Below are 24,154 nucleotides of genomic sequence, written 5' to 3'. Positions count from 1 at the left end.
ATTTTTTCAATTTTAATAATTGTGTGAAACTAATCTCATTTAAGTCAACGAAAATTCATTAAAGATAAGTCGATTATGGATACTCTCATTTTTTCTTTAAGTAGCTTAGGCCAATTATCATTGGACCTTAACAAAATTGTAAAATATACAAACAATAAAATTGTATTAAAAAAAAAACTAATGAAAAAAAAAGAAAATATGCAAGAGAAATATGCAGTTATGAGTCAAATATGCAATAAAACGCAAAATATGCAAAAATATGCAATAACAAATCGATGCCAAAAATTCTTAATATTGTCTGAAACGGATAAATAACTAACTAATATATTTATACAACGCACAGCACAAAATATGATATTGCATAGTTTTGGTTGCCCTGCTTATAAGTCTTCCTAAAACTAATAACCCTTAATCGGACTTCTCCTAGCATACCACCAAGCAAATACATTCGTGTACATTATTAAGTTTAAGGTTATTGGTGCTTCAATCATTATCAAAGTAAAAAATGTAATTATTATTTAAAATATAAAAAAAAATCAAACAAAATTAAAAATAGACAAGTAGTGATTTCCAATCGAATACTACGAAATGACATGAAGGTTAAACACGTGCATAGAATAGCACGAGGTTTGATTTTATAATTTTATTTTATTTTTTTCTCTCTTTTTTTATACATTTTTATAGAAATAGAAATGATATTATTTTTTCAATCTAAATAAAGTATAGTATGTGTGTACTAATATAGATTTACATACTGTCTAAGCATTGTCTTGACAAATTGATTTTTCAAAGTTAATTTCAATGAATTACAACACATTAATGCCTTTTTACAATTCAAAATAACATGTTGTATTTTATGTGAAAATTTTAAATGTTTTGTGTGCAATTTATTCATATTTTTTGTATTACATTGCTACTTTGAAATAATTTCAGGAAGGTAAATCAGATCAAACTGTAATACAGAACATGTAACGCTTAATAAACTTGTTCCCAAACAGGATCCTCAACAGGGCTCAACTATTAACTATTATTGTTTAGGAAACTTTATTCCCTAGTTTCAGTTTTCAATAACACAGCCCTATGTAAAACTACAAGACAAGATAATTTTATAGCAAGAGAGTTTAAGAAATTTCCGAAAATTACTCCCCGGGAGGTTATAATCAATAATATAAAATTTCAAATTAGTTTTCGAACTGTTTTCCGAAGGGAAAATTAGTATGATATTGTTTGCTATTGCCCGGGAAAAAAATATTAATAATAATTATTATTTGCCAAAGAACATTTAAATGGTCGATACTGTTCTCTATCCGGATGAATCCAGGCAGAGTTTTTTCTAATACGGACTTATACTCCGGTCTGGACTGGACTACAAGAAAGATATGACAGTCAAGTTTGGTGGTGGCAGATCCAGTATCCATACGCTGAGGAAAATATGTCCGTAGTTCGGAGATTCCAGCTCGACAATGAACTAAAAACATCTCTAGGATTGTAGCCGAGTGGTTACAATCCAATGAGGTACGTGTCCAATAGCCAGAAATCAATCCCATAGAAAACTATGGGAAAGTGTAGATCGCAAAATACGGACTATAAATTATACCTAGAAGGAAGCTTTATATGTTGTGGTTATAAGAGAATTCCATTGTTTTGTCAATACCATAATAGTTAATTTTCTATTTTAATTATGTTCTTTTTTTTTGTTAATATAAATAAATAAAAGTATTAATAAAATATTTGGAAAAGTTTCCATTGTATTGTCAACCACTATATATTTTACAAAACGGATTGACAAACATAAACCTATATTTATATACCCTTGCTACGCATTGTCAATTATGTAGCACCACGTGCTACGTGCTTTTCCTTAACGATTTTTTTCTATTTTCTTAAAAAAAAAATTATTTATCAGACACATATTATCAACAAAATTGTAGACTTTTTGTTTTAGCATTTACAAGCATTTTAAATTGACAGTAAAGGTTTTATTTAAAAAGAAGATAAGAAAAGTAGATCCTTTACTTGAAGTTATTAAAAAGTGAAACCGCAATAATTTGTAACAAAATATTTAGCAATTTAATCATTATTATGATAAAATACATCTACTTATTATCATGTTTGAACATGATAAACAAAACGTACAGGCATGGACATGTGTGTACAGTGACTAACAATAATAAACGTTGTTTTTATTTGTCTTTTGTATCTGCAAATTGTTTGACATGGTTTTACATACATTCCTTACCGTTACCAACTCTCAAAAGCAGATGGAGCTAAAAAAATCGTTTCATACAGACCTTAATATAACAAAGTAATAGAACAAATGTGATGTAAGCTGAATATACCACTGCACTCATATCCTCATATCGTCCCCTCAATAAAACAATAGCGTATAAGCATATACACCATTATTGCATAATAAGAATCTACATAACTGATTCTATATGTGGTCAAAATTTGGTGAAATTCTACTTCCACAAAGTGGGTCAAAAGATCAATTGAAATATAACTTTTGTTCTAGATGTCTACTAACACAAACATTTTAAACTCAATTTTTCCGAAATGGCAAAAAAATTATACACTGTTGTTTTATTAAGGGGACGATATATAAGTTTTTCATTCCGTTTGTAATATCAAAAATTTTCATTTACGACTTCATAAAATATATGTATATTCTGAATCGTTATAGATAGCGGAGACTATATAGTCTGTTTGTCAGTAAGTTGACTGCGAAGCATTTTGCTTGTCTGCAGATACACACAGAGTCTCTGGTGGGAATCGAACCCGCAACACTCAGCACACTATCGTCTAGTCTATCGGGTCTATTGATACATCAGTATATTCGTTACAGTCCTGGTTCAGTTTTTATTTAAATTCGGGAAAATCGCAAAATAAATGGCTACCACGATTTTTACCTATTTTTATCTATATTCTCATGGAATTATCATCAGTATACTATCATATAAAATTATTATTATTTTGTTTTCAATGCTTGCAATCTTCACTATGTTTAGTTAGTCTCATTGACAGGTTTTGTATCAATCTCAAGACAGCTATTGCTATTTATGCATGTACCAGGGCCATAGGGAAGATCACAGATATCTTACAGGCCATCAAGGTCTATCTGTATCGATCACTGAAAGTTCGTCTGTAACATGGGGATGCGTCCCATCTGCATGATATGCTTAAGCATTATACAAACGAATCCAATTCTACGAATAAAATAAAACGAACAATTCCTTTGTCCTTTAAGATATGTACATACATATGTAGGTGTGAAATGTTGGGATATTTTTAATTACACATTTAAAAAAAAAAAAACGTTTATTAATGGGAGTCACTATACATGTGTAGTAATGTCTAGTTCTATTTATCTTATCAGCTAAAAATTGTATATACATATGTTCCATATGAAGATTTGTAAATATATACAGTTAGTGTCATTAATATTCGGTTTATTACTTTAACTATATAAATATGCTGGTATTATCGATAAAGATATAATTATCGGAAAAAGAAAAATGTCAAAAAAATCTAACAGAGCAAGTGTTCAAAAAAATTTACATAAATGGTTTGGTGGTTACCCTCCGACCTTGATATATTGATGAAAGTATGTAAACCCAATTTATTGCGTGTCATTATTATTCGGTTTTTTCCGTTATTTCTGAAAAAATTGTCAAAAACCGGTCAGTTAAGTAAATTTTTTGCAAAATATTAATACAACTTAACAAAAGTTAATAATAATTTTTATATTTTGTGGTAAAAAAATATAGTTTGTTGCCAGAGGCGAAAATGGGACGCAAAGGAAAAAATACTCCCGAAAAGATAGAAGTTGTAATTTTTCACTTCAAAACGGGTAAAAGTTACAAAACAATTTCGGAAATGCTTAATATGAAGAAGAATACAGTTGGAGACATAGTCCGAAGGTACAAAAATGAAGGTAGAATGCACTTACTAAAGCAGACAGGCAAGCCAAAAAACTAACCGATCGCGAAGAGAATTCGATTGTTAGAAAAATTAAAGCGAATCCGCGCTTAAGTGCACCAAAAATTGCCACAGATGTCTTAAATGAGTTTGGGAAAGAAGTGTCAACATCTACCATCCGAAGAACTATAAAGGCAAAAGATTTTAATGGTCGGGTAGCACGGCGTAAGCCATTGGTTAATTTACGTAACCGAAAAGCTCGTTTGAGTTTCGCAAGGGAGTACCTTAATAAACCGAAATCTTAGTGGGATTATGTTCTTTTTGCAGATGAAAGCAAATACAATGTATTTGGATCCAATGGGTACGTAATGGTATGGCGAACACCAAACGAAGAGCTACAACCTCAAAATTTGAAACCAGCTGTAAAACATGGAAATGGTCACGTTATGGTGTGGGGTTGTATGGGAGCTACGGGTGTTAGAAAATTGGTATTCATTGATGGAATCATGAATATGGAGTCATACTTAAATATTCTGTGCCAAAATTTAAAACAAAATGCTGATAAGCTGGGTATTTTGGACTCGTTAAAATGTTATCAAGATAACGACCCAGAACACAAGTCGCGTTTAATTCAAGAATGGCTCCTTTATAATTGTTCCAAGGTTCTTCAACCACCTGCTCAGTCCCCAGACCTCAATCCGATTGAGAATTTGTGGGATGAGTTAGACCGGCGCATCCGAAAACACAAAATAACATCTATAACCGAGCTAAAATCTAAGCTTCAAGAAGAATTTGACCGCATCTCTGTGGCTTATACAGGTAGCATGGTCAAAAACATGTCAAATCGTCTAAGCGAAGTTATCAAACAAAATGGTTATCCCACACGGTACTAAACTTAAGTATTATAGTTTTTAAAATTAGTTATTTATTTATTTATAGTCAGTAAAACCGAATATTAATGACGATTAATATTTTATGTTACAGGAATTAAATTCATTTTTTATTTGAACTGTTATCGTTTTTAAATAAAATTTTGCATTTTCTAATACTTAATTGCATTTTTAATAATTACGCAAAAAAAATAAGCTTAAAAAACCAAATACGGCTTAAGAAACCTTATTTCAATATGTGGAATGAATAAAACCGAATATTAATGACACTAACTGTATATAAATATTATTATTATTATATTTAGTTTGTTTTAATTACTAACTAACAACAATATACAATAACCGTAATAAAATGCGTTTAATTCCCCAGTTTGTGTGTATTTCAGAGCCAATGCAAACAAAGAATAACCTAAAACTTGCTTTACTTATCTTTCTCCCGTCCGTACATTGTAGTTGGTAACTATGGGGCGGTTGATTGTTGGACGGTTAATATTTGTTGTACTCTTGGTAATAATTCTTCCTCCATTCAAGGTTATAATTCACACGAACACGCATCACATATGTACATTGTACATACATTTATTTGTTCTTAATTTAACTGGGTTATACAAATATGATTTTATACAGATTTCTGTTCATTCTTAATAGAAAACAAAAGCAACGAAATTGGTTGAGAAAACAAAATGTATGCCAAGAATACTGTAAACTTTATAATGAAATTGACATAAAAACGAAACAAAATAAATTAGAATACAACATAAATGTTTGTTTATTTATTTAAATACATATGATATTCCAAAGATCATTTATATGGCTCAAATTATTTATTGTGTGTGTTCTCATTAATAATCACAATTTATGTATGAATGCCTTACATTTCACTTTCACCTAAATATGGAAATTGTTTTAATTTGTTTATTTTTAACATTCATTTTTTTTTAAATGTCTTACTTTTATTTGGAACAATGACTTACATCATTTTAGGGTTTTATTGTTTGTAAAGCGAACATTTTAAGTATGTGTGTGTTATTTAACAATCAGAAAAAACATGTTACAAATTTGAAATTAATAATAAATATGTTTAATAAACATTGTATATTAGTTATTACTTTGTCATAATTAAAATTAAAATATTTCGATCATTTTAAAATTTAAAAAAAAAAAATAATTTCTTTTCTTCATCAGCCTAACCAACCTCAAAAGAAATTTTTAAGTTAAATTTTGTTAAAGTCGACTTTATTTTAAAATAGAACTTTTGTTTTTTCCGTACCATGAGAAATATTTGAAAAAAGCTGCAAAACTTTTTTCAATAAAAACATTCAAATAATTGAAACTATTTCTCAATGTAAGTAAATAAAAAGAAAAGAAATTTTAAAAAATTAAAAAAATAAAATGCACATAAAAGTTCAAAACAAAAAGCTTTTTTTAAAATAATAAAACAACATTTTAAATTATATTTGAAATTTGTTTTATGGTACGAAATTTAAAATAATAGTCAACTTTATGGACTTAAAATCGACTTTAAGGCTTTTGTAGTTAGGCTGAAAAAGATTATTTCAAAATATAAAATAAAACAAAATTTTAAATTCAGTTTGAAATTTGTTTTATGATACGAAATTTTAAATACTTGTCGACTTTATGGATTTTAAATCGATTTTTACTATTACTTTATTACATTTTTTGTAAATATCAAAATGGCCCCAGCACAATCGAAAGTTATTTAAAAAAATTAGTATTACTATTTCGCGGTTGTCAAAAAAGTTCACTCACAAAACGCGGTGAAGTTTGGAAATAATATTTTTATTTTTTATTTTTTTTATACATATGTATACAGTGTTGGCCAGCTATTTAAGACAAATACTTGAATTTTTTTTCATCAACTGAATTTTAAGTTCGATAGAGCCAAAACAAAAGGACTTAAGGGTATGAAATTTATTATTAATTTTTCTAGTTTCTCAAACATGTTTGGAAAAATCGGTACAATATATATGGACAAAGATATGTGGCAACGTATTTCCATATATATTGTACCGATTTTTCCAAACATTTTTGAGAAACTAGAAAAATTAATAATAAATTTCATACCCTTAATTCCTTTTGTTTTGGCTCTATCGAACTTAAAATTCAGCGAACATCCGATGTTAATAACATGATATGACCGAAACTAATGGAACTAAAAATGCGAAATTTGGTCCGAATATTTTATAATAATAAAAATATAATGATATAAATGTTTGGTCATGTTGTAGAAAAATCTTATATGTTCGTGGTGAATATGTATGAATTGACACAGTTGAAAAAACACACTTGTGTGTTAAAACAGTCCTCATGCATACATATTTGTGGAAATATTTTAAAAAATAATTGACAATCACATGGAATTTAGCAAACAATTTTTTTCTTAATTACCTGCTGGCCACCACTGTAACTAACTGTCTCGAATCTATTGGTCAATTCACAAGCTCTCTTATCATGTCATATTGTCGTAATGTCCTAATATTTCACAATGTTTTTTATTGTTTTTTTAAAGCAAAAAATGTCCTAAAGTAATACTACTTTGTATGCTATGTTTATTGTGTTATCGTAGCCAACCAGCAGAGACCTGCGCCGAATGCCTAAGAGTCGGTTAAGCCGAGCTGCCGAGTCGTGATATATTAGGACATTGTGACAATATGACTGATAAGAGACCTTGTGAATTGACCATATATTTAAAGTTTGTGGTAACGGGAACAAATTTGCTGTTTTACTATAAAAAAGTAATACTAATTTGAGACTGTAAATAAAACGTTTTTGTGATATCGTAAATAACACAACATTTGCCATCGCTTGGTGATAGGACCAACATTTTATAGCCCTGGGCTTTATTTACGTACTGATGAAGCAGTACTTTTGATATTTGCTTGTGTATCTACTTCAGTGCCGCCTCAAGTTGATGTTGGTAGTCTCTTGAAAGCCCGAAATCTCAAGTCATATTTCGGTTCCCAACAGTTTTAATAGCTGTGGGACTTCGTGCGCTGCGAGGAAGACAATATCAAAGGGGTCAACCACTTCACCAGTGTCTTTAAACGTTCGAAAAATGTGGCCTATATCTATGTCAAATGTTTTTAGACCAAAAATTATAATACGGTTTTGAATATCACCTTATTGCATGATTTTAAATAACACAAGCCTATAACTTGTAATGCGTAAGTGAAGTATAAATGGCACTTGTCAAATACATAGTGTAAATATGACGCATGTATAATCAGTACATTTCTTACAGTAGGGGCAATAATAATTGCACCAGCACTTATGGAACTACTAGGTATATGTAAGATTCGGAACAAAACACTCTTACTTGTTAATATTAAAGTAAAAGTTGCTTAAACTGATAGCTGAATTTTAAAGTTGATCAACAACAATTTAGATAACATTAATTAATAGCTAAATTATAATCGTTTTTAAAGTAGTCGATCGTAAAATTATGAAATCGTTTAATAAGCAATTTATTTGAAGATTAATCGAAATGTTCATGGCATTTATTTTAAATAAAATCATTAATTTATTAACAATAAAGTTCAAATAATTTTATTATTTAAAAGATTGATAATAAAATTATGCAATTGCACGCTTTTAAATGTTTAGTTCTTTTGTCAATACATTGTTTTAAAAATCTAAATAATATTCATAATGAAATTTGTATTTTATCTAAGGTTTATACAAATTTTGTATTATAAATCTTTTATAAAATAAAAATTTCATTATGAATAACAGCTTTAGTTATTAACAATTATGTGCAATTGATTTAGTTTCCAACTTGTATATTTAGCAATTATCAAAAATATTTAAATGTGATAAGACAAGACACTGCTATAATATGATATGATAGAATAGTCAATTTTGTGTGTTTATATTAACTTTTAACCTGTCATTATAAATATTATATTTGATAAAACAATATGTATGTATGTATGTGTGTTTCGATAAATAAGAAAACCACTGTCAATAATTTATACATGTTTTTTGTCATGTCTAAATTAATCGGTTGGCGGTTTAAATGTAAACTGTTGCTGCAAAACAAACGCGTCGACGTAACATCATTTGACAAAAGCAATACTACTATACTTGGGCTTTTCTGAACTCTAAATATTTTGTGGGATTTCTTTATGAGGCGGACATAAAATTTTGCAATTACGTGCCAGAATTTAACAATCAAATTTGTGTGTAAAAAGAAATCACATGCTTTGAACATTTTAATACATATTGTAGTATGTGACATTTGTAGACATCTATCTTATTTGTTTATATAGTAGGTTTTAACTAAGATTGCCAGTTAAATTTTTCAAAAATGTGGTGCAAATTTTAAAAAATTTTGAAATTTAACATATTCGAGAACTAATTTTTGAAAATACATAATTAATTTTGTCATAGAATTATTTATTACTAGGATCGCCTGGTGGTCAAAATTCGACCACTAATAACGAAAATATACAGTTACTTTTGATTATACACAAAAATATTTTTCACGTTTGTGTACAAATACACGTGTATTTCAAGCAAATTTAAAACGCTTTTTACCACTTTTATGAAAAGAATTTAAAAAAAAAAAAATTATATTGTGCACATCTAAAGAAAATAACCTTTTAAACCATATAAGTTTTATCAATATCGGTGGACAATAACATACTTAAAAGTGTACCACAAAAAAACGTGTGGCCTATTTATATATAAGATTACATTTACAATTGTACCTCACTGTAAACAGAAAAGCTGATACGTTTCTGATTCTATAATTTGTTTAGTATAAATACATTAGTTTTTTTTATTATAAAGAAAACCAAATTTAATTTAGAAGAATAGAAATACAATTTTGTTAAAAAATACATATGTAATTAAAAAAAATGTTTACATTATCAAATGAAAATGAATGTCAGAATAATTTACGAAAAGATAATGAGGCTATCAACGCAAAAGTGGTGTTACTCCAAATCAAATACTTAGTGGAATATTCAACTTACACCACTTTTGCTACATTACTTTGTTATATTATGCTCTGTGCAAAGGCTTACACCACTTTTCTATTGATAGTTGGTAATGCAACACCAAAACAGCAAAAAAAAAAAAAAAAACAAATACATACCTACATCATATACTTTTTCGTTTTTGAAATCGAATTACTTTTAATAATTCTTCATTTTAAACAGGGACATATGTAAGTGTTATAACTAATATTGGAAAAAATCCTGAAATAATTGTTTATCAAGAATTTTTAACAATTGCGTTTGAATAACAGTTACAAATAACCAATATTGTTATGGTCTTTGATAACCATTATAAAAGATTTTTATTTTTTTTGGTTTTACATAATCATTACAATTGACCAAAAAGTTTTTGGTCGGAAGGACTTGTTTTTCTTGCATTTTTAAATAGAAATCGGTTCTGAATTTCATAAGAATCAATAATATTTATATCTCCTATGACACGCATGATTCACCTAATTTCCACGAGTTTGTCAGCCATGTAATTTTTTTTCTGGATTGAAATCGCTATGGAAGACAAAAGAAAAATAATAATCTATATATATAAAAGAGTAACGTTACTGACTGACTGATTCATCATCGCACAGCCCAAACGACTGAACCTAGAATCATGAAATTTTAACTGTGGGTTCCTCCCTCCCTAAAACGATCCACTAAGAATGGATTTTTGGAAATTCGAACGTTTAGGGGGTAAAAAAGGGTAAATTCGGTAACCCTATATCTTCAAAACTAATAAAGATACAAACAAAATTAAAATTGCATGTTACTCCATTTAAGAAATAAGCTGACAGGTGTTTCGTACTTTTCGAACATTTAGGCGAGAAAACGGGTAAAAACTGTATTTTGGTACTTTTTTGGCACCCTATGTATCTTTTAAACCAATAAACATAGAAACAAAATTTAAATCGTATTCTTTAGTTATCAAAAAATAAAAAATATAAGTTTGGTACTTTTTGGAAATTCGAACCCTTAAGGCATAAAAATTGTGTTTATTTTTGGTACTTTTTCATAAAATATGTTTTTCGATAATTTGACATTTGACATACGAATATTTTATTTTGAGCTCCCACAACGATACAGAAATTTATATGAATAAAATTTTACAACCGCAATGGCGATAAAAAAAGGTACAAAAGAGGGGATAAAATCGGGAAAATACATTTTATTTGAAATTATTAAGCCAATTTTGATAATTTTTTTCAACATTGGTTCCTGGATTCATACAAAAATTAAATAAAAGGTTGTTATTTGGAACTCGAGTGAAAAGGTTTATATTGGGACAAATCCGGGTAATCAGTTTGGTACTTTTTTTAAAACATATTTTTTCTTGGGCACATTAACACAGATTTTAATCGTTTGAGACATATCTGCAGCATACACAATTTTGGCAAAATGGAATATTTTTAAATTTCAAACTTGAGGGGAGTTCAAGGAGGAAAAGGGAAATTGGTACTTTTCTCCTAATGGTACTTTTTTAATATTTTAAATTACCGTTATAAAAGTGTAGTGAATCGCACTACAGAAATATGAAATTCGACATTTACAATTAGATTCACAAAGGGAGACTTAATAGTACTTCTAATTGGGGTGGCGAAGCGCACCGGGTCAGCTATTAACAAATATTTGTAATGGCTAAGTCTATAGAAAAACTATAAAAACCTTTCATAATGGTTATCAAGATCAAAAATAATAAAAATCTTTTATAATTGTTATCAGACACCAAAAATATTAATACTCTTTTATAATAATTATGGGAGGATTAAATTTGTTTAAATTATTTATAATATTACGGGACCTATTTTTTTTTGTAGTAATTTTTTCTATAACCAATAAAAAATCACAGTTATTTCGGGTCCCTGATTTTAAATACTTATTATTTATTAAATATTTGAGGTATTTTTAGCTGAAATACTTCTTAGTATGTATATGTAATTGAAAAAATTTATTTTTATTTCCTGTCGTTCAAAGCAATACAAGATTGTGTTGTATTTAATTAAAAAAACGCAGTAAGAACTCTTTTAATATAAATATTTGTTTTTAAAGAAATGAATTAACAATTTCATTATTATCTACAACAAAAGATTAATAATATCCTCTTGTGTGAACATTTCATTAAGTGCAACGTTCGAATGAATACACTTTTTCGCAATAATTATCATTATACGAGTGAGTACCTTTTTTGTTTGCATTTTCAATGTAAGCACATAAATAATAAATACAATTAAGAAAAAAATTCAATCGAGAAAAGCTTGCAAATTGCCGCCAATAACTGGGTCCCAAAAAAATACGAATAGTGTAGTGCTGTCGGCATAAATAATAGCAAAACGTGATATACTGACTGTGATTGTATATTATAATTTAGTGACAAGCGCAAAAAAAGAGAGAACACAATAAAATAAATACAAAAAGAAAGAAAGAAAAAAACATACGTAGTACATCATCCATACATACATACATACATACATAATGACAAACAATTATTTAGCCAAGAAGTGTCGTTCTTGATATCGAATAATGAATAATGCCAATACTGCCAGATAGATGAACGATTTTATGAATTTAATTTAAAAGAGACATCAGAAAAACAAAAATATACAGTAAACATAACATTAATTTTAATAGAAATTACACTACCAAATACATACTATGAAGTCTTACATAAAGTCTTACTTATAAGAACTAATTTTACATTAATACTTATGTAAATAATGGTAGTATTAACAGATCATTAACATTGCTCATCATGAGTGGCAATTTTTATATTCTTCAATTGCGACCCCACAAGTATATATATTCTGGATCGTTATAGTTAGCGGAGTCGATATAGTCATGTCCGTCTGTATGTTGAAATCAACTTTCCGTACTCTTCAAATAACTTCCATACATGATTCATACATCAATATATCCGCTATTGAGCCGTTTCGGTTACTAGTTAAAATCGAGAAAATTGGCCAACAACGAAAAACCAGGTCAACCTCGATTTATTACCTATGTCTTTTGATTGATATCTAATGATAGATTTTTCAGAGACCTTTGCAACGTCGAATATACGTTAAATTCGGGAAAACGAATTTTTACCCCGAATTATTTTTTTATAATTTTCCAAAAAATTTTGGAAAAACAAAAATTTTTTGGATGGATATCTAATGATAGATATTTCAAAGAAATTTGCAACGACGTATATAAACCATAATAAGTTGGGCCTACAATGGGTCAAAATCGGAAAAAATATTTTTTAAACCGAATTTTTTTCACCAAAAAATTTTGTTTACCTAAAAATATTTAAAATTTTTATTTTGAAGTATAATTTGATGAAGGGTATATAAGATTCGACACAGCCGAATATAGCTCTCTTACTTGCTTGTGCACCCAAAGATATGGGTCTAAATTTATAACCAATTTCTAAACTCAACGATGTCCGTTCGTCCGGATGTTAATTTTTTAAAATTTGACTTAATTCTAAGGAGGTATAAAAATAGGGATTTTTGAGCCCGATATCTAATGATAGATATTTCAAAGACCTTTGCAACGACGTATATAAGACCATAGTAAGTTGGACCTACAATGGGTCAAAATCGGAAAAAATATTTTTTCACCAAATTTTTTAAAAAAAAAAAAAATTTAAATTAAAAATACAATTCGAAAATTTTTTTTTCCAAAAACTAAAAAAACAACTGCAAAAAAAAAATGTTTGTTTACCTAAAAATATTTAAAATTTTTATTTTGAAGTATAATTTGGTGAAGGGTAAAAATATGGGTCTAAATTTTTAAAAATTGACTTAATTCTATTTCTTTAAAGGTATTTTAGTGTTACTGGTATTTTACGTTATTTGGGTAACATCAATTAGTGACAAAATTTAAAAACAAAAATTAAAAAACCGTGATTTGTTCAATATCTGTTGAATGGATTTAGACTATATAATGTCGAATCATCTTATATGTAGGTCCAACTTTAAATACAGACATTAATATATGTGTCTCTAAGTAACTGGAAATAACTGTATACACATAGTAGATATGTTTAATAATCACAATTAAACCAGTTTTGGCGTTAATGAGATCCTAAAATAACTAGGAATGAGTCCATTTGGTATTTACATTGATTTTAATTTGTCCAAATTGCCGTTTAAATGCAATATTAATTATAACAGTATCTAAGTAACTAAATTTGAGTTCATTTTGTATGTTTTATTTACACACTTTGATATGTTTTAAATTTAAAACAAACATAACAACCGCCATCGAAACAAATAAAGCCAAAACCGATATCAATTTTACAGTTATGGGCAAATAAAATTAAAATTTTTTAATTAACAAGAATATTTATTATGAAAAATTTCCGAATATCGGCTATTGATCAATCTACCCAATAATCTCTTGGAAATTTCATGTAAAAATTTCAACCATTTTGAAAAAAAATATGAAATATTTAGACATAATTGCAGTTTTTGAAACAATTTTGAAATTAACAGCGAATAACTAATTCGGTCCCCACTGTAATTCATATGGTAAAATAATGTGTTTATGTTACTATAATGAATGGGGTAACCACATAAAATTATAAAAGATGGTTGTCAGCACTACGGGCAAAATTTTTTTTTTTTTAATATTGTGTTAAAATTAAATAATTAAATGAGCTTGTTTCTATGAATGTATTTATTTCATTCCTTTTAATTTTTATTTATACATATTTCCTTCACGTTTAGCTTTCTTTTATTTCGATTAGTATTTAGTGTGCATTTCTCAATTGCAGTGTTTAATTCAATTGGATTTTATTGTAAATTAATTAATTCTATTTGACATTTACTTACAAATGAAACTGTTTCCGTAAGTCCTGAAACATTTAATACATACATATTTATAAATGTTAAAATTTTAATGATAAATCTTAATAAAAATATCTTTTTTTAGTTTGACATTCATACGCATTAAGTAAATTTTTCATTAGGATGTTCTTGTTTGTAGAACTTAGTTTAAAAATCAAAAATTTTTAAAAATAAATATTTTTATATTTTTTTTCTATGCACAAATATAGCGATTATTGTTTATTTACATTTTTGTTTACAAAAATAATTTTATTTGTGAAATACTAACAACATTAATTTGAAAAATAAAAGCAAAAGAAACACAAGCAAATATTGAGCAGAATCTACAAAATTATATTAAAATTAGTTCGCTCTAATGTTTTCGTCACGTAAAGTACATATTAACTAAATAATAATATTATAAAAAGTTAATCTCAATCCAAAGGATTAATCTCAATCTGTCAACACTGATTAACTTGAAAACAGAGTAATCGATTTTGTTACATTACCAACTTTTGTTTTCGTTTATCGTTCATGTACTATCCCTCAAAGTTTGACAGTTTCAATTTACATATGATCGGAAACAGACATGATTAATTGTTTTTCTAAATTTTGGTGTAATTATTTCTTTTTATACCCTTCACCTTCGTGAGAAAGGTATATATAAGTTTGTCATTCCGTTTGTAATTTCTACATTTTTCATTTCCGACCCTATAAAGTATATATATTCTGGATCCTTATAGATAGCGGAGTCGATTAAGCCATGTCCATCTGTCTGTCCGTCTGTCTGTTGAAATCAGTTTTCTGAAGACCCCAGATATCTTTGGGATCCAAATCTTCAATAATTCTGTCAGACATGCTTTCGAGAATTTTGCTATTTAAAATCAGCAAAATCGGTCCACAAATGGCTGAGATATGAGGAAAAAACCAAGACAACCTCGATTTTTGACCTATTTTTTTACCTATATCTGGATTACTAAGACATTAATATAGACAATATGGATATCTAATGATAGATATTTCAAAGACATTTGCAACGACGTATATAAGACCATAGTAAGTTGGACAAAAAAAAAATTTTTTTAAATTTAAAAAAAACATTACAATTCATATAAATATGATAATCAGATAATTGTTTCGGAGCTGATATCCATTTGTCGTGGGAACGATTGACATAATTATAGAATGTGGTGTAGAAAATAAACCTTGATTTCTAAAGGCTTCTTTATGTTTCTTAAATCCACGTCCTAAAGCTACTGCATGTTGTTTTGAGCCTAATGAGTCCTTTATTTCCCTCATTGTAGCACCACAATGTATTATTAATTGTCTTCCTCATATAATCTCTCTACATAAAGAAGTGCCAAGTTACTTTTTCAAAATCAAGCAATTTAACGCGAATGTCAAGATAAGTGAAATTAAAATTAAAATAACTTGTCAGCTACGCGATACATTGACGGATGTTTGTATATATCTTGCTTTGAATATCGTATCGTTTTAAATATCGTATGTATGTGTTTAAAAATAAAGCAGAGTTTGTATATCAAATTTAGATTAATATTAAATTATTACATTTTTGTTTGCCGGATTTCATTATTATTATTGTATCCTAAAATAGCAAACCCTATTCTTTTATTTGTTCTTTAAAGAGGAACGTTCCAGACAAATGTTGTGAATCATATTTCTTTTGAAATACTTTTAAACGGTGATTTTTTGCTTATACTAGTAATATTGAAATGTATTATAAATAAAATAAAGACAATATTAATTGCGTCATGCTCTAATTAAAAATAACTTTAAAATTTTAAAGAGTATTTTCACGACGTCTGGTTATTTCTTAACTTAAAGATATATTGTCTGTTAAAATAATTTTTATATGAAAACTTTCAAAATAACTTTCAGTTAAAAAATAACTAGACATTGTGAAAAGGGGGTAAATGAAAAAAAAAAAAAAAAACCTGAGACAATGTTCTTTCGTTTAGATTTATATTCAATATTTATATAAAATTCAAAGTTTAATTAAGCATGAATTTAAGCTAAACTAATTAACAAGGTTTGTAAATTTTTGTTGTTGCAGATTTTCTAAAATGTCAAAATACTCAGGTAAAAAATGTCGCCTGCTGACTATGATGATGTTGACCGGTTTCTTCTTTTTTGTCGAAATTGTGGTCGGCTATGTTACAAATTCAATGGCTTTGGTAGCTGACAGTTTTCACATGTTGGGCGATATAGCCGCATTGGTGATATCATTTTTATCAGTTAAGGTATGTCAAACTACATATTTAACCTTCTTATGTATTTAATATACCTTTACAATAATTTTCTATTTATCATTATCTTAGATGTCACCGAAAAAATGGTCAAAAAATACTTTTGGTTGGGCACGAGCCGAAGTATTGGGAGCTTTAGTCAACGCAGTATTTTTGGTTGCATTATGCTTTAGTATTACAATAGAAGCGATTAAAAGGTATTTGAAATATAAAATGTTTAAAATTAATTTGTGGAAATGTTTTTCTGCTCTTAAAATTTCATTAAAATTATTATAAAATTTATACTGGAACATTCAGACTAAGTTAAACCTTTAATGACATTATGTATTTTATCTTTTAGATTTATAGAAGAAGAGACTATACACGAGCCAGAATTGTTGGTTACTGTAGGCGTATTAGGTTTAATTGTAAATGGTATAGGCTTGTGTTTGCTTTATGGTAAGTTGTAACAAAAACGGAACTACATATCGTTAGATTAAACGAAAAATCATGTAACTAAAAATAAAGATCTCCACAAATATTTATCGTTTTACAAAAAAACTGATATTAGTTGTGTTCGCGTACTTGATAATTTGTAATAATTTGTACAAATTATCACTGGAAGTTACGGGATTCCGTTCGTTTACTTTTAAAAACTTGTAACGAGAGAGCAAGAGAATGTTAAAAGTGACAGTTCGTAGATAGAGAGCATGATATTTTTTACTGGACATTTTTTGTCCAGTAAAAAATATCAACATAAAAAATATGTGTAAAACATATTGTTGCAAATGTAAACAAAACAAAAAAAGTTGAAAATTAACACAATTTACAAGTCTTGCAAAGAAAAGAAGTAAAATAACATAAAACAAACGTTTTAAATTGATTTATTATAAAATACAATTTATTTTTACAAATTGAGATTGAGAGTAAATGTATTTTTACGCACTAAATTAAAGTTACTGTATAATTTTTACTGGAAAGTACGCGAACACACTTATTATCTCCTTGAAATAAAGGGTAGTTACATGGTTTTTCATTTAAGCAAACAAACTGATATTAATATACTCTATATGTATATTTTTCTAACGTTTAGAGCATGGTGGTCATCATGGCCATTCACATGGTGGAGGCTTAAGACGAAATCATAGTAGACTTACCGAATTAGCTAATGTAGACGGTGAAGGAGAAAATCCTGATGATTTTGTTTATGAAAAAGAGGTGAAATAAATAAACTTTTGTTAATATTTAATGCAAAGCATTAACGTATATATTTTGCTTCGAAGGAAAAACCAATTAAAAAATCCAGTCATGGTCATAGTCACGATCCCGGCTCCATGAATATGCGTGGTGCATTTTTGCATGTGCTAAGTGATGCTTTGGGTAGTATTATTGTCATCATAAGTGCTTTGGTAAGTTTACAAACTTTTTACATATAAATAAATCTTTTTTTTTAATGTTTCACTGTTATTTTTGTTTTTAGGTCGTTTGGCTGACCGAATGGGAATATCGTTTTTATATGGATCCTGCTTTGTCCATTGTTTTAGTTTGCTTAATATCACAATCAGTTTGGCCTTTATTGCGAGAATCTGCATTAATTTTATTACAAACAGTGCCAACACATATCCAAGTAAGAGTTGTTTCTTTCATATTTATTTTATAAGGAACTTTTAAAAATGGCCTAAGAATTTTTATATAAAAAAAATATATATAAATACAATGAGTGTCAATAAAACTATGTTCTGTAATTTCAGTTTTCAAATATACATATCGCTCATTTGCTGCAACAACGTCATAATTCAAAAAAAATCGTTTCGAGCTAAACGGTTTTGAATGTATTATGACATTTAACTATTTCTTAAATAAATTTTCAACAAATCATGCGATTTCAGAAATAAAACCTGATTTAAATAGTAGATATTAATATCTTTCTAATCTGTATTTAACCCAAATGTTTACTTATCAAATATACGAGAAAACATGAATTTTCATTTTGACGTTTACCACGAACAAACACTCTCATACCTAAAATAATTGACTTTTTTAAAACTGATAAAACTATATGAAAGAACGAACGGCGCATATTTTGTATTACTCAGTTCCAAGCACCCGGATTTTGAGTTGTGACGTTGTTGCAGCAAATGAGCGATATGTATATTTCTAAGATAAATTTAAATTTTAAATATAGTAAAATTTAACAAAAATACATTTATTGAATGTAGTTATACTCTTAGCATTGGCAATACAATGTAATCTTTTAAAATGCTGCAAGAAAGAAGACTAAAAGAAATATGTAAGAAACAGATAATTTGTTCACACAAGTTTTTTTTTAAGTAGTTAGTAAAAATGGCTAGAGTCAATAATTGCGAAAATGATGCTGGTATTGGTTGATATTTTATTTCTAAAAAAAACGTACTGCTCGTATACATTTTGCCAAAGAACATTTAAACTGGTCGTGACAGAAATGGTATACTGTACTCTTTTCGGATGAACCCAATTTAAGAGGCGGTAATGGGAGAACATTTGCAAGACGACCGAAGGGAAAGATACTGAACCACAAATACACAAATAAGACAGTAAAGTTTGGCGGTCACAATATTATGATTTGCGCCTTATTATCAGCAAAAGAATGGGTGGGTCCAATACATATAATTAAATATACTATGGCTGGTGCTTTAGGGTTGTAACCGAGTGGTTGATAGTAAAATACGAACTGAAAATTATACCACGAAGGAAGCTTTATCAGATTATATCAGCGATCATATCGAGCCCTTAGCGCCAAATTATCGTAAGCGACAAAACACAAATTTTACAGGAGAAGGTTATACATAGAATTAAAAATGTTATGATGCGATATAATATAATTTTGTTCAAACTATTTGTCTATTTTTCCAAAATATTTATAACTTTTGACAATTAAAAATTTATGGAATACTTTATTGAAAAACATGACAAAAAATGTTTTTTATTGAATTTTTGCATAGATACAAATTTTTCGAATTGCAATAAAATTGTTATTTATGAATAGTTTTTAATGAAATTTCACAGTTATGTAAAATTTTCTATTTGAAATGGAAAAATAAAAACGAATTTGAAATTTATTATCAGCATTCCCTGCAATTCCAAAAAAAAGTGTTGAAAAATCCTAAAAATGGAAATTTTTAATTTTTTGGCTATAATATTCATACCAGGGTCGGAGTTATCAGAACCCTTTACAAAATAATTAAAAGCATATTATATATTATATTGATATCGAATATGCGATTTGAGAATTTTTGCCCTAAAGTTTAATTTTACATAAAAAATAAGTGACCTGGTCCCCTCGGTAACAAAAAATTTTAATTTTTTTTCATTTATTTATGGAATTTATGCTTTCAGAAAGCATAAATTCCTTATACATCCTTTTAGAAATTTTTTGCAATAACTTAAAAAGAAAAAAGTTATTTTTTTCCCAAAAAATTAGCGAAAAATCGGCTTTTTAAAATTAAAATGCTTAGTCATTATTTTTAAACAGTTATTTGTCTATTTGACACATACATATGTTGTTATTCTAATGAAGGAAAACTGGAGAAAATCGGAAAATATTTGGATACGCTGTTATCAAAAAACTGGAGTAGGTTGGGTAAAAATGTTGAAAATTTAATTTTCAAATGCGAATATCTCCTAAGCTATAAGAGATAATTGATAGCTACGACTCTGTCTTTTGTAGCGCACGATGAAAAGATTTTATATGTGTAATTTTTTTGAAATCGGAACACAAACGTTTTAAAAATGTAAAATGCCCGAGGTGTCCTACTTTGAGGACCCTTGGTCGCGCCATTGGTGAACCCATGAGGTATACGTTCAGAACTTAAACTCGACAACACTTCTTCTTTGCGCATGTGAAATTTCATTCAAATTAATCTAACCATTTAGAAGTTACAGATTTGTTTCCCTCTTTTTTTTCAATACCACCGCTTACGATAAAATTCGTTTACTGTAAAATGTAAACATTGACTTACGATAAAATCTTACCCCCTATAATTTTGAAGTTATTAACAATTTTGATATTCTGAGAACGCTAAAACATCAGTCGGTCCATAAAATTTTAATTTTTGCAATAAAAAAATTTTTAAATGTCGCTTTCGATAATTTGGCGCTAAGGGCTCGATATGGGAATGGCAAAATATTTCAAAGAGACGATTGAATCTTCAATTACATAAAAAACAAGGAATATTCAACAAAATACTGACACTTAAAGGACCAGACAATATTCTGGATCCTGATAGATAGCGGAGTCGATTAAGCCATGCCCCTCTGTCTGTCTGTTGAAATCAACTTTCCGAAGCCCCCAAATCCGTAATTCTTCCGGCTCGGAAGAATTCGACAAAAACCAATCAGGACAACTTCGATTTTTGACCTATATCTGGATTACTAAGTCATTAATATAGACAATATGGATATATAATGATAGATATTTCAAAGACCTTTGCAACGACGTATATAAGACCATAGTAAGTTGGACCTACAATAGGTCAAAATCGGAAAAAAATTCACCAAAATTTTTAAAAAAATTTAAAAAACAAAAAAAGAATTTTTAAATTTAAAAAAGGGTATATAAGATTCGGCACAGCCGAATATAACTTGTTGTTTTTATTAATATCAGTAAATTAAAGTATATATTAATAAATACTAAAAAAATGATTTGTTAAGATATTTTTTTTGACTTAATCATTTGGAAAAGTTTCCATTGTATTGTCAAATAATGAATATCCATCCATCGATAAAAATTTTAAAGTTTCGGTTTGTTGCAGATTAGGCCGAATATTAGGTTCGGTTCTTAAAAAAAAATATAATATAATAGAAAAAATATATAATTCACTGGTTTCACTCACTTTTAACGCCCATTATATATTTTCTTAAACGCATAGGTAATCGCTGTTATTAGTGTACCAAGTGTGGATTGTAGATATATTTCACATAATTTAAAGTATTTGTTTTTAAATAAAACTTTAAATTTTAAATCAATAAAATAAAAAAACAATTTCAAAAGACAAGCCCTTAATATTACTTAAATAATTAGGCATCTGTTTAATCATGTAACTAATATAGTATTTTAATGTTTTTTAAGGTTGATGCCATACAAAAACGTTTGTTGGAAAAGGTTGATGGTGTTTTGGCAGTACACGAATTTCATGTCTGGCAATTGGCTGGCGATCGCATTATAGCTTCAGCTCACATAAGGTACTATTTTATCTTAATAAAACTATAAAAAAAAAACACAAACTTAATTTTTCTTTTAAAAACAAATAAATTGTAGTTTGTAATATTCTATAAGACATAGGGATTTCTTGTTTTAATATGTATTTTTTACTATTAAATTCTAAAAATAAATTAATTATTTAAAATTTTAAAGCATGTTAAAATACATTTTTAGGTGCCCTGCAGCACTCATTATTAATTCATTTCATTATTTATTTAAATAATATATTCAATTAATTATCTTTTCATCTTGATTTACAGATACTTAGACAGTTTATATTAAAATATAAGTTTTTGTATTCTATTAATTATAATCAGAACAGTAGACACGTTCCATAGAACTTATAAGTAAAATTATTAACAAAATATAAGATAGCAACTAACATTTACTTGCATGTAGGTCAACGAACCTTTACGTGCATCTAATCTTGTTTGTGTATAAAGTATTTGTAATAATGTAAATATTTAACGACTTTTGTTACATTTCGCAGATGTCACAACTTATCGGAGTATATGAAAATCGCTGAAAAAGTTAAAGAATTCTTTCACAATGAAGGCATACATTCGACGACCATACAGCCAGAATTTGTTGATATGGATGGGGCGTGCATAGTGTCTGAGGGTACATCCAGTCTCAATATGAGTAGCTCCGACTGCTGTGCATTAGATTGTCCACCCTCAACCGACAATGGTTGTGTCAAAGCCACATGTTGTCAAAACAATAACAAAGTGGTAAGTTTGAATTCTAATAGAAATAGGAAGTATGTAGTATGTAGTATTAATGCAATTTATTTCAATTTGGGAACAGAATCAACTGCCTTCACCAACCAGTTCACCGTATATGTGTCGTCAACGTAATTCAACTAGAAATACCAATGATGTAGAGTCCGGTTCATTGTTAGATCCTGTAACAAGCACAGGTGGTGGCGGTTCCCTTGGCACTGTCGGTAGTGGCGGATCAACGGCCAAAGAGAGTAATGGAGAAGTAGTCTGACAACATTCGTTCCATGTGACACGTAGTAGTATACCAGTAGTGGCTCAGGAATTCAACCACTTACATGCAACATCTTTATCCAAAAATATACATCATCAACAAACACAAGAAACGATGAGAAATAATCATCACAATCATATTCCAAACAATATAATAAAACAGCAACAACAACCAACGACAGCAGGCACAACATCATCGCTTTCATTATTATTGTCGCCATCATCTAATTTAGAAGTGAGCAATAAAGACGATTTTAAAACTAAAACTAAAACGAATGATCAAAGTGTTGAGGATCTAAAAAACCAAAAAGAAAATCAAACACACAATTTTAGAAATAAAGACAAAGAAAATGAAAAAATCATAGATGACTACTTTACGCTGCCTCCTAAAGCGTTGTTGTCACCAACAACAACGCGTGATATTTATGAAAACAGATTAAAACCAGCGTCTTCTACTATTAACCACCAGCAATTAGTAGTATCATCGCCAAATTCAATGCCAACGTCAGTATCACCACCTGTTACAACAACCACCGTAACAGCTCAAAGACGTCGTGATTTAAAGCTCAAAGCCGAGCAACAAAACCACGAACAAATTGAGCTTAACAAAGCCTCTCTAAGACAAGGAGATGAAGTGGCTTTGTAATTTAATCCCGTAGTCCTCCTTTAGTTATTTTTTGTACAATACAACATACATAGATTTAATGTGCTTTGTTTCTGTTGAGACATCATTTTTGTCATTTTACATCATCTTACTTATTACATCTTGTCATATTTCCTTGTAGAAATTCGTTTCCACAAATTGACCAATAAAATTATAGAACTAATAATTTTATTTATTTTTTTATATTACCAAAACACAAATATAAATGTTTATATTATATGTAATAAAATTAAATATTCAATTTTGTGTAGTATAAATTTTATTAAAATTAATTTAATACCAATAATAACAAAAAAAATAACTAAATTGTTTTGTTAACTCTAGTTATTATAGTTAAAATCAAAAACCAACAAACGCAAAAAATAACGTTACTATAAACCAA

At 28.2% G+C, this 24,154-nt stretch overlaps 1 protein-coding gene across 4 annotated transcripts in view; it reads left to right on the top strand.

Moving 5' to 3' along the window:
- ZnT63C (zinc transporter 63C) overlaps window positions 1–23,258 on the top strand; it is a 36,954-nt gene extending 13,696 nt beyond the window's left edge. For 3 of the 4 annotated variants that reach the window (XM_065502973.1, XM_065502975.1, XM_065502974.1), the window contains 9 exons: window positions 16,706–16,892; window positions 16,971–17,095; window positions 17,239–17,336; window positions 17,971–18,095; window positions 18,161–18,286; window positions 18,358–18,504; window positions 21,985–22,097; window positions 22,607–22,847; window positions 22,924–23,258. In XM_065502973.1, the coding sequence (XP_065359045.1) occupies window positions 16,716–16,892; window positions 16,971–17,095; window positions 17,239–17,336; window positions 17,971–18,095; window positions 18,161–18,286; window positions 18,358–18,504; window positions 21,985–22,097; window positions 22,607–22,847; window positions 22,924–23,109 (1,338 nt within the window). In that variant the 5' untranslated portion in view covers window positions 16,706–16,715 and the 3' untranslated portion in view covers window positions 23,110–23,258. Of the gene's footprint in view, window positions 1–11,919; window positions 11,993–16,705; window positions 16,893–16,970; window positions 17,096–17,238; window positions 17,337–17,970; window positions 18,096–18,160; window positions 18,287–18,357; window positions 18,505–21,984; window positions 22,098–22,606; window positions 22,848–22,923 lie in introns of those variants that run through there. The other variant, XM_065502976.1, reaches the window with a different exon arrangement.
- The last annotated feature ends 896 nt before the right edge of the window (window positions 23,259–24,154 follow it).

Source organism: Calliphora vicina, chromosome 3 (genome assembly GCF_958450345.1).
Source record: "Calliphora vicina chromosome 3, idCalVici1.1, whole genome shotgun sequence".
In the NCBI taxonomy this organism is placed as follows: Eukaryota; Metazoa; Arthropoda; class Insecta; order Diptera; family Calliphoridae; genus Calliphora; species Calliphora vicina.
Note: the sequence above shows the minus strand (reverse complement) of the source record. Positions and strands in the feature narration are given on the sequence as shown.